We start from the raw sequence: 13,079 nt of genomic DNA on the forward strand, positions 1-13,079 counted from the left end.
TCATATCATTAATCATTCGATTCATTCATATCATTCTTAATGATAACTAATATTACATTAATATCACATGATTATATTTGTCTTATCGTTTATTACTTTTGTTATTTCCATTATTACTGTTATTTGTTACTTCTTGTTTTCCTTTATTGTCTCATAATTATATTACTGTTGTCATTGTCATTATTATTTAAGTTAACAATTTATATTATCGTCATCATCAATATTATTTTTCTATCGTTATTGTTAATATTATTATTATTATTATCATAATATCATTATCATCATCATCATCATCATCATCATTCCTGTTATTATCATTATTATCACCGCCATTATTAATGTTATTATCATTTTTATCCTTATTATTATCATTATCGTTATTATCATTATCATTATCAGCATTATTATCACTATCATGATCATTATTATTGTCGTTATCATCATTATATCCGATTCTGAATTTACTGTAAAAGAACACTATATAAGTAAATGCTCTTTAAATAAGAACATCTTATATACCTTGATACGACCTTCAAAAAATTACACATTCACCTCACGATCCCTCTTATTATCTGTTTACAAACAACACAGGCACTTCCGCAGTACTCGCCATGTACTGAGTCTGTATTTGTTATGATACGCCACTCGCCACCTGAGCCATTACTGTTTCTGAGTAGATGTGTTTTCCTGCATATATATAACAAGATAAAAGGGATTTCACAGATGAATAGATGAGAGAGGCTGATGATTCTGCCGAGAAGCGGGCGAAAGAGGCGAGGATGGAAACCGGCCCTTCTGTGCTCGTGTGAAAGGTTTTGCACTGCCGTAACTAGATGATTTTCTGGTAATGGAGTCCTTGGAATTTAGGGACGTAAAGGGTGATGTGATATTTGTGGAGGCGAGGTTGGAGCCCGCATCCTGCAACAAAAGGGCCACGGAAGTAAGTATTTTTTGCATTTTATGTTTGTTTATTTTGTGGTAATTTTGGTTTAACACAGCCACCCAACTCTGCAAATGTTATTTTGTTGTTTCTGGTGTTCATGGTGTAGTATGCACAAATCTTTTCATGTTTTCCTTTACAAATGGTGTTAATGAAAACATTGGTAATTGATTATGAATTGACTGTACCTCTCTGAGAGTACTGCTGTAATACTAAGACAGGTAATTTTCTGGAATAGCATCGTATAACTGACTGTGGTAATTTTGGTATCAATGATGGTAAGACGCTCCTTCCAGGGACTAAGTCACCAAGAAGATTTTTTATATATTTCCTCTATCCAATAATCTTGGGGAATGTATGGGGAACTGGGGATTGAAGGGGGGATAATGGATGGCACTGGATGTCAATATGACCACAGAAATAGAAGAAAAGGAAATATGAAAAGCTATAAAATCAAAATTTGAAATATTTGTGCCAACTTTGAGTCTTGAAACCAATAGAAATATTAATTTTTTGAAAACTCAAGCCAAACTTTGAGTCCTGAAACATTGGAAATGTTGATTTTGCAAAAACACAAGCCAAAATTTGTCTGACAAGCAAAAAATAATCCAGTTGAAGACATAATTTACAAAACACAAAATACAAATTTCAAAGATTAGTGTGACGAGATAAGGAAAATATTTAAATGAACATTGCCAGAGAATTGAAAACTGTTCAATAAGACAACTAAAGAACTCTACCAAGGAGTACGAAACATTACGTGAAAATTTAAACCTAAAATGGACACTATCAAAACTGAAGATGGACTTGTTTTATGTGATGGAAAAGAAGTCAAAGATAGATGGAATCAATATTGTTCCAACCTATACAAAAAGAATAAAGATCTAACAACAATATTAATTGGACTCGATGACAGCGAAGATGAACCACCGCCACTGCTAAACGAAGTTATAAAAGCCAGAAAGAATTAAAGAATAACAAGAGCCCGGAATAGATGAAATAACAGTAGAACTAATAAAAAATGCTGGCGAAAGTGTTGAATACTTCTACAAACTTTGTACAAAAATATGGAATGAAAGAAGATGGTCAGAAGACTGGGTAAAATCAGTCTTTACTCCCATACCTAAAAAAGGTGATGCACTCCAATGCAACAATAACAGGACAGTTGCATTAATTAGTCACAGCAGCAAAATTTTATTGAAAATTATTGCTGAGAGAATGAAATTGAAGATAAAGAAGAAATTGCAGACGAACAAGCAGGTTTTCGCCCTGGAAAAGGTTACCAGAAACCAGATTCTAAATCTGAAATTGATCATAGAGAAAAACAGAGAACATCAGAAAGACCTATACTTGTGTTTCATCGATTACTCAAAAGCTTTTGATACTGTTGATCACGATATCCTCTGGAATAACATAAACGATATGAGGTTTCTGAAGCACATCATTCAACTAATAAAAGCCATGTATGACCAACACAAGCAACTGTAAGAACCACTTATGGGTTACAGAATGGTTCGACCAAGGAGTACGACAAAATTGCATCTGTCTCCGCACCTTTTTAATATATATTCTGAAGCAATTATGAGAGATGCTTTAGAGAATTTTGAAGGACCTGTAGATGTTGGAGGATACAAAATATCAAATCTAAGATACGCTGATATACTTTTAATTGCCAGGAGTATCATTAAACTACAACAACTACTAGATAAAGTTAGAGAAGCAAGCGAAAAGGCTGGTTTATTTCTTAATGCCAAGAAAACTAAGACTATGAAGATTCAAAGATAACCGATGATGAACATGTTACAATCAATGGAGTGGTTGTGGAAATCTGAAAGAGTTCACTTATCTTGGAGCTGTTTTTACTAATACATATGATGATTCACCAGGATAAAAAGAAGAGTTGCCATTGCCAAAAACACCACAGTTGCTCTCAATAACATCTGGAAAGATCGAAGCATTACCTTACGGACAAAAGTGAGGTTATTGAACTCATTAGTTTTCCCAATTGCGTCATATGGTTCTGAATGTTGGGTGCTGAAGAAGATAGACAAGAAAAAGGTTAATAGTTTTGAAATGTGGTGTTACAGACGAATACTACGTATTAAATGGACGGAGAAGGAAAATGAATAATGAAGTACTGAGAAAAGTAAATTGTAAAGACCGGCTGTTGGACATCTTGAACAAAAGGAAACTAAGTTTATTGGTCATGTGATGAGAAGTAAAGTATTGAGAAAGACTTGCTGACAGGGATGGTGATAGGAACAGAGGAAGAGGCAAACCGAAGACAAGACTGAGCGACAATATCAAGATATTTGTGGGCTGTCGATGGTACAAGTGGAAAGAAAAGCGCAAGATCGAGTTGAGTGGCAAAGGATGGTGGAGAGGTCCACGGCTGCTCAACATGACCATACTGTTATTGATGATGATGAAACAGTGCAAAATGATTTGTGCAAAAAGGCCATTTTCAGAAAAGGCGTGCCAAGTTTCAAAAGATTTAATTAAAATAAGCTGTCTAGTCATATGTTAGTAAACATAGTGTTGCATGTGAACCCAGATATCCAACCTAACCCAACCTAAAATCTAGTTATTCCCTAGATGGGGGGGGGCAAGCTCTCCCCGTAACCCCCCCCCCCCTCTTTATTAGCACTTCATGCTAAATGACAACATATTTGTTGTAGAAAAAAAAAAATTGACACATAAAATAAATGACTGATTAGAAATGATTACCAGATTTTTTCACAGAAAACAGAAAAACGTGAGCATTATAGAGACGGACGTATAGAAAATGTATAAAATGAAGCTATAGAAATGAGACTGTGTGAGTGTGTTGTGGAGTTAGTCTGTGAGAGTGACATACAGAGGATATTTTTGCATTTCCCAGTAAATCTGAGGCCATTGCAAATGTAGCAAATGGCTTCTTACTCCATTTTTGTGTTCAGTAAGTTGGCAGTGTCCATTTCCCTCTATTTCTGTGTGACGCTCTTGGTAACATTACCTCAATGGTTTCCTTTGCCTCTCTACTCTCCAATATATTGAAACATTTCTTGTCCATCTGCTGATGGGCATGAAAGGTACCAGGGCATGAAAGGTACTGGGGAAATTATGGGGAAATTATGGCCATATACCCCCCCCCTCCATCCGCTACCCAGGAAAACAAAGAATCCTCCTTTTATTCACAGCAGGTAGAGCATTGGACAGCCTCGGTGTTAATATACACCGAATCAGTCACTATATTGTTCTAGTGAGGGGGCTGCACCTCCTGCAACCCCCCTCCTGTGGTATGCCCCCCCCATCCTCTACCCAGGAAAACAAAGAATCCTCCATTTATTCACAGCAGGGTAGAGTATGACAGCCTTGGTGTCGGGTGCTCCCACATGTTGGTTGTGCGCTCTACCCTGCCATGAATATGTGAAGGATTCTTTGTTTTCATGAGGGGTTATTCATATTTTACCTCACAATTTCCCAGGTACCTTTCATACCCTCCCCTGCTATTAGGGCCAAGAATGTTGGGGTTTGGGGGAGTTTTGCAGCATGATTCCTATACATATATGAACTAAGGTGTGTAATAAATTTGACCTTTGTCCATTAAAGGCAAGGGTTTACCTTGTCCCTTATGGCTGTGTGAAATTGAAACTATGCTTATTTAGTTTATTTATGTTATAAAGTTTGCCATTTGGTTGAATCAGCTCACATCGACCTTCAACAAACTCATTTTACACTCTGTAAGTCAAGTTGGGCCAGATGTATTGAGTAAGTCCAGGCTTCCGGTAGGCTACATTTAATTACCTTAATTCTTTCATTGGTTTTTAAGGATAAGGCTGGAAGTGTTGCATGATGTGAGGTAATCAGATCATAACTAGTGTGGCACTTTTCAGTGAGATCTCTCTGTATTGGCGTAGATTTGGTCTACCAAACTTTTCTGTTAAATTAGATCTAGAACTGGTTGCTTATCTAGTGATAAATTACCAGAGATATATATTAGTTCTTTCTTACAGAATAATATAAATAGAAGAATGTTGGCTTTTGCCATGGTGTTTACTTGATGCAGTCTTATTCTGAAAAATGTCCTTTTTAATATAGTATTGTGTGATAAAGTCCCACAGTTGCACAGATTAATGTGTAATGTCTTTTGTATTATTATATATCTTATGATTGCATAATACCTTCAGCACTCTGCCAAAGACCAGTAAACCTTTATCTCTCATATTCTAGCCAGTTAGTATTTGTATTTTTTCCTGGCAATTTATGATCATATAATGAACTTGTTTAACTGCTTTCTCATGGATTTCATGTTGCTATACGTTAGAATGAGTTGACTGTATTATAATAGCAAACATTATTTTTTATATTACTCTATTTTTCTTGCCATTTATCTCATTGGTCAGCTGCTACCAGGGTGATGGTGTAGCCTACTACACAGTCACGCATAAAATTGTTTACTTCTCGTATTGTTCAAATTTTACCGACTTGTTACTCCACCCAAGAGTCTGAGTCCTGGACCTTGTCAGTGGGATTTCTGGGAAGCAAAGGAAAAGGTGTAGGAGGGAAATATTGTCATTATTCACATGCCATACTTTCTGGATGGGCTGAGTACATGTGAATGTACTAAAAAATATGTATATATAAACTGAATGGAGATATTTTCTTCAACATTGCTAATACTTTGATGTACTTTTCAGTTTTTTTTTCTTATTTATTACAATTAAGACCAGCTGCAATGGGTGTAGAGTGGATGGTAACCCTGGCCATTTCTTGCAAATGGGATAGTTCACAAGCATGATACACAGACAGCCATAATTTGACAGAAGTCACAAGAACCTGTCATAACAAACCTTAAATTATAATTATAGTTATTAATATTATCAGTAATAGTAGTAGTAGTAATAGTATTAGTAGTATAGGATGATTGTTGTCCTGTGCTTGAGGACTAAAGCCCTGATGTTCTGAGAGTTGCTAATCTGCAGGAACAATTAACATATATACTGTTAATTGCCTTATGTAGTATTTGTAAAATATATATTAGAATCTTTTTTGTATCTTTATTTATGTGTTTTCTTCCTTTTATTACATAATTTTACTCATTAGTCTCAATATATTTATCAAATGACAGTGTGATGTGCACTTAAAAGTGTTCCTCTGTGAAATTTAAGTACGTCTCAGCTATTTAATTCATTGATTCATTTGTGTATTTTCAATATAATTCATATCCTTTTATGCCAACAGTTTAGTGTAAGTAGCAGCCGCATCCAGTTTCTACCATGGCTAGGATATACAAGTGTCCTAGCAGCCATAGCCTTTTTAGCTCAGTTACATACAATTCACCCAGCGTGGCTTCTCACGGCTGTTTTAACTCAGCTAGCAACGCTTTTGTACAGAGTTCATCGAAAAGTTGTTAGTGGTTAGTATAGTCATTCTGTTAATAACCTATGTGATGAAAGATGTGTTCTGTGCATTTTGTTTTTTTTTAGGGTGTGTGTAAAAATATCAAGTAAGTTGATAGAAGTTATGATATATTACTGACAACATTAAAAATTGTATATTGATGTATATTGATATTATTTGGGTAATCTAATTAATTTTGCTAAATTTTCAGAAACTTTACTCGTAGTAGCTGGCTTAGGGATCCAGACTACTACTACTTTCTACACTGGGCGGCAGCACACGCGTTTTATTCCTTGGGGAGACATTATTGATGTTATCATTGCAGAGACAATAACCATGGTAAGTTAATTTTAAGGCGATTCTTTTCTTTCATGTTTGTAATAATTATTGATTTATTTTTTATTTATTTTTTCTCTTTCTTCTTGGTCTTCATCTTCTCATTTCTCTTCTTTTTCTTCTTACTTCCATTCTTCTTCTTCTTCTATTGTTATTATTATATTTTTTCTAATTGTTATTGTTATATTATTATTATATTGTTATTATTATTACAATTATTATTATTATTATTATTTATATTATTATTGTTTTATTATTATTATTATTATTATTAATTATTATCATATTATTATCATTATTATCATTATCATTATCATTATCATTATCATTATCATTATCATTATCATTATTATCATTATTATTATCATTATTATTATTATTATTATCATTATTATCATTATCTTCATTTTTGTCATTATCATCATTAATATTTTCATTCTTAAATCATTATAATCATTATTGTTATTGTCATTGTCATCGTCATCGTCATCGTCATCGTCATCGTCATCGTCATCGTCATCGTCATCGTCATCGTCATCGTCATCGTCATCGTCACTGTCATTGCCATTGTCATCGTCATTATCATTATCATTATTATTATTATATTACTAGTATTATTAGTAGTATTAATATTAGTATTAGTACTAGTACTGCTAGTAGTAGTAGGAGAAAAAATAATAGTTTAGTAGTTTTGGTACTTTTTGTAAGATTTTTTGTGTAAATATATTACTCTTTCAAGGAAATGTTAGCAGCTGATTTTTATTGATTTGCAAATTCATCAGTGGAGATAAGTATTAATGTAAAAAGCTATTTAACACATCTTGAAATAATGATGATAATCTATTGTTTAGTATAATACTTCATTTTATTTGCAGCAACGTGTACTATTCTACATGGCTCTGCTTGTAAGAGCGGAAGGGACCAAAGCTAACCAGAAACTATTACCTCTCTTTATGGTGAGTATAGAAGGATTGACATTAGTTGGTTGTGTAATAGTTGATCTTTATCAGAGCTTCTTTTTGTTGTCATGCCAGATAAAGACTGTCCACTTAGAAAAAGCTGCATTTGGTTAGCTGTTTCTATTATGTGGCGTAGGCTCCAATGTTGATTGCATAGGAAATGAAATGATAAGTAAATGTATAAGTTTTATTATATATATTTTTTGTAAAGAAATCAGCAAGAGAAGAACAGAGAGGACATGAACATGTTGAAGGCCTTTTCCATGCTACGACTTCAGTGCAGATTTAATTAATGGAAATCAGTTATATTCAGTAGTGTTACAGCTTTTTGTTACCATTTAAATTTTCCATAAAATATTTCACTTTTTGATGTTAGAAGAATTAAGATGAATCTGAACATATATACAATACATATTTGAACTGGAGAGACAGAGCCCCTTTGACTGAGGATTATTTTCAATAATTTTGTGAGGAACAAAGATTTTAGTTTATAGGTCCTAGAAGAAGAATGCATTTGGATATTGTACAAATATGGGAATGAAAGTAAAGTTTTCTTGCATTTAGTGTAAGTACACAATATCTGCCTTACCACATGATTAGGTGATATCATATTGAAACAAATTTCTTTGCTGAGGTCTTTCTTGAAGTTCATATGGCTGTAGCAGTTGAGTGCATTTAGTGTTGACTACGTTAAAATTTAGATATTCACTATTTCTATTAGATGTATAAGTTTAATATGATATAGAGTGAATTAAAATAAGATAAAAACTTGCATCTTAAGTAAATCTTGAAGTAAAACCTTTTATTTCCTTATCATATTAAAATTCTATTGCAATATATCTATTTTGGTCCTATCTTAATGCTTAATAACACTCTTCTCATCCACAGAATACTTGGCCACGGTTAGCCTGCTTGCGGCATATTTACTGTGCATGCCAAGAAGTTCTCTCACCAAATTCTAAGTTAAAATGATATTTGATGCTGCTGCTGTGCTGATAAAAGTGAAAGAAGTGCTCCGTTGCACAGTATTTTGAGAAAAGTATGTCCGTGATTATGTGTTGTTATATTTATTATGATATTTATAGGAGAAATTACTTGGAGTTCTTGTAGTCAAAGTTAGACCTCTGTTACTTGCATTTCATGTGTAACTTTTCACCTTGAAAATATTTAAAAGATTTATATAAAATCCTTTCTAGAAAATACCAATCAAAAGGAGTTTACATCTTTAAGTCATTTGTATACTCAAAAACGTATCTTATTATTTGCTGGGACAACAAGTTTCAACAGACACAAAGATATAATTTTATAACTTTTATAACATAATTATGTATATGGTAATTGTGAAATAGAATCCAAACTTTTAAACTGTTACATTGGACTCATACAAGGTGAATGATAAGGTCACCCTTAGGTGAAAAAGACAAAACAAACAAACAAACATGGATGGGGATGACCTAGCATTGAAGGTCAAAGCATTGATAAGTCTCTTTGTAGAGTGTTACTGCATCAGGTGTCATTCTGCTGTTGGATCCACTCTTAGAGGATGCGAAGCCAGTACTGTCGATTTTTGCAGATTGTGCTCCTAGAAAGTATTAAAATTCACTGCTCAGTTTAAATGTTCCCAATAAGTTAAGATCTTTATCTAACTGATTATTGAATAGGACAATAGATGTTGAACAAATATTTCACAAAGGTAAAAGGCATTATTCAGAGATAAGGACTTTGCTTATGTTTAAATAGACTACATTTTCTGAATGCATATTGAATGATTGGAGTAAATCAAGTGGTTCTTTAACATGAAGATAAACATGCACTGCAACAGTGCTATTATATTAACTCATGAATAAAAGTTCTGCAAATGCATGAGTTTATGAAATATTGCCAGTCAGACTTGAATTGATTTTCTAGGCAGTTTAATGAATAAGTTACTTTGGAATCTACAGTTTTGAAAAGTGCTGTTGCTAATGTTTTTAGTACCACTATCATTAGCTTTTATATGAAGTCCTGGTGCTATGAGTGGATTCTACATGTAACTTTTATTTACTGTTAAAAGTACTTTAAGGCTCAGTAGATCATTTGTAAATCTGTCATTCTATATGTGATACCTGCAGGAGGTATATTTGATGTCGACAATAGAAGTGCCATTAATGTAAATATGAAATAAATACCATACACTGTATAGTTCAAGTATAGCTCATTGCAGGTGCAGAAAAAAATTGAATTAGTGATTCTAGACTTTTGTCTACATGTTAAATTTAATTTTGATTGATTTTGGAATAAACTTGTAGTGACCTATAAGCAACTTTGTATGTGTGTCATTCTGTTTCAATATCTGTTAGCTTTTGAAGATTTATATGTGATTTTTGCAGCAACCAAGTAAGACTTAATGCTGGTATATTACTATAAAATGATCTTCACACTTAGATTATTCTTCATCTAAAATATTTATTTGAAATGTTCATGATTTGTAAAGTTTTCTTAAAATGCGTATTTTTGCATTGTCTTTAAAATGTCAAAACTGTATCTAATTCTCAGTAAAATTGGTGAAAACTATTTTAAACCACAGGATAATCAGATGCTGATTAACCCTGTTGCCAGGAAAATGCTGTGCTCATTTTTTTTTTTTTTTGTGAAATGTCACTGCACATTGATGGCTCTGCAAATACTTTGCCAAAAAGAAGTCAAATAGTAGACCTAATGACCTTACTTGATTTCACCTTTTCTGGAATTTGCAGGAGAAAACTTTTTAAAATAATGCTATCAATATCAATGGTATTATTTTTATTATAGACATTATAATTACTATAATATTATTGATATTAGTAGAGGCAATATAAGAATATTTAAATAATATATAATAAATATTTTTGAAAATCAAGGAAAAGGGTAAACAGGTGAGATAAGAAGTAGTCATAATTGGCTCATCGGTGACTTAGTAGAAGTGGAGCCATCTATGTGTAAAAACAGTTAATAAAGTAAAGTAGAGAGGGCATGGCATGTACATACATGCCATGGGGTTAATGATATATGTCTAATGTGATACTAATGTAGGTAAGAATAGTGTAATGGTGAATAGTAAGTTTCAAACTTGAGTCCAGCTGTATCATTGATAAGGTTAGCTTATGACTAGTAATGTTGTAGGGGACAGTACACCAGAATTAAGTAATATTTTGTATCTCTTAGAGTGCTTTGATAACAGATATCGAAAAGCTTGACATTTCTTTATTAGAAGCATTTTACATAGAAGTGGCATGAGAAAGAGTTATTTCTCTTGTCAGGAATGTGTCAATTTTTGTTTAGTACAATATTATTTGTTGGCCAAAAAAAAAAAAAAAATCTCCCATGTAGAATAATGGTTCTTTACTAATGTGAAATCTTGCTGTGTTCATGCAGTGAAGTTATTTGTGAATGGTAACTAGTCATCTCTGAAATATACAAATGTGTGTTTTTGTGTGTTTATTTGTGTGAAATATACAAATGTGTGTATTTTTTTTAGAAAATATTAGTCAGCAAATGTTCAGTTTTAACTCTGTCTAAGAGCTTGGAAGTTAATTTGGAGAAAAAAAAAGTGGGAAGGATTTTTTTTTCTTCTTTTTTATAAAAATCCTTAGATTCCCATAGGTTTTAAATTATAATTTAAAATATGAATTTTGGGGATAAAGAGACAAACTCCAAAGGTTTTTTGGGTGTTTTCTTGGGGAAACAGTATTAAAAGTTTTTTTTTGCTTTTTTTTGGGGTTTGGGGGGTTAAGGTTTGCTACAAGGAAGTATAATTAGAAAGTTGTTGTTCTCATAGCTTTTTTTTATTATTATAATCAAAATTGAACCCCCCAACACCCGCACACACCCAAAACACAAACACACACCCCACAAACAAAAACACACACACACACACACACAACACCCCCACACAAAACACACACACACACACACACACACACACACCCCACACACACCAAAAACACAACATATATTTCCTATATACCATATACACACATATTTTAACATATATATACACATATATATACACCTAAAATTTTAAACATATATACATATATATATTATAAAATATATTATATAAAATACATAATATATAATATTTCATATATTAAAATAAACATTTTATATATATTTTATAAAATACATATATATAACCTACATATACATACCTATACAACCCCTATTTCATACATATTTTCTACAATACCTACATATCATACATTGCATAATTATTTTTACATTAAAATTTCCTATATATACATTTTATAAAACCCTAAAATACATATATTTTTACATATATATAAATTTTATACAACATAATATACTACATATATATAAACCCTTTTATTTCTATATAAAATATACATATATTTTTTTTATACATATATTTACATATATATAAATAATAACATAATATACATATATATTTATAATATATATATAGATATGAAAACTTATATAGTAATTTAAAATATTATATATAAATATATTTATATACCCATATATATTATAATAATTTTATATATATGTACATTTAAAATATGTACATAATTATTTACATATAATTTGGACCTATATAATGTAAAAATATATATATGTAATTTATATATGTCCCTATATATATGTACATAATTAAAATGACTTATATATGTAAAATATAATATTTAAAATATTATTGGGACATTTTATATATATTTTATATATTTATATTTATATGTAAAATTTTTAATATATAAAATATATAATTATAAAAATAAAAAATTTAAAATAAATATAAATAAAATAAAAATTTTAAAAATATAAATATAAATATAAAAATTAAATATAAATATAATTATATTTTATATTAAAATTTTATATTATATGTATATATATATATATATTAATTTTTTATATATTTAAAATTTTTTGATTTTATATAAAGTTATATTATATATGTAATAATATATGTAAAATTTTATTTGTTATATATATGTATGTATATTATGTATAAAATATTATTATATTAAAATATATATATATATATATATATTATATTTATATATTATATATAATATATAATATTATATATTTTATTATAAAATTATATATATATATATAATATTATAATATATATATAATATTACTACTATAAATATTATATATATATATATATCTTATATTATATAATTTTATATATATTAAATATATATAATATATATTTTAATATTTTTAATATTTTATTTTAAAATTTTAAAAAATATTTTTTAAAAAAATGGAAAAAAAAAAAAAAAAAAATATATTTAAATTTTTTTTTATATATAAAATAAAAAAAAAAAAAAGAATAATGAAAAAATAAAAAAAAAATAAATATAGGTTTTTTTTTTTTTAAATTTTTTTTGTGTAAAAAAAAAAAAAAAAATTTTTTTTTTTTTTTTTTTTTTTTTAAAAAAAAAATATTATAAATTTTTTTTAAAAAATAT

At 30.1% G+C, this 13,079-nt stretch overlaps 1 protein-coding gene across 1 annotated transcript; it reads left to right on the plus strand.

Moving 5' to 3' along the window:
* Positions 1 to 605: 605 nt before the first annotated feature.
* Positions 606 to 8,681, plus strand: LOC119572127 (phosphatidylinositol N-acetylglucosaminyltransferase subunit H-like). The gene is made up of 5 exons (XM_037919116.1): positions 606 to 940; positions 6,164 to 6,338; positions 6,534 to 6,661; positions 7,534 to 7,614; positions 8,506 to 8,681. The coding sequence occupies exons 1-5, from the start codon at positions 848 to 850 to the stop codon at positions 8,587 to 8,589; spliced, it is 561 nt and encodes a 186-aa protein (XP_037775044.1). The 5' UTR covers positions 606 to 847; the 3' UTR covers positions 8,590 to 8,681.
* The last annotated feature ends 4,398 nt before the right edge of the window (positions 8,682 to 13,079 follow it).

This window comes from Penaeus monodon, unplaced genomic scaffold, assembly GCF_015228065.2.
Source record: "Penaeus monodon isolate SGIC_2016 unplaced genomic scaffold, NSTDA_Pmon_1 PmonScaffold_9787, whole genome shotgun sequence".
In the NCBI taxonomy this organism is placed as follows: Eukaryota; Metazoa; Arthropoda; class Malacostraca; order Decapoda; family Penaeidae; genus Penaeus; species Penaeus monodon.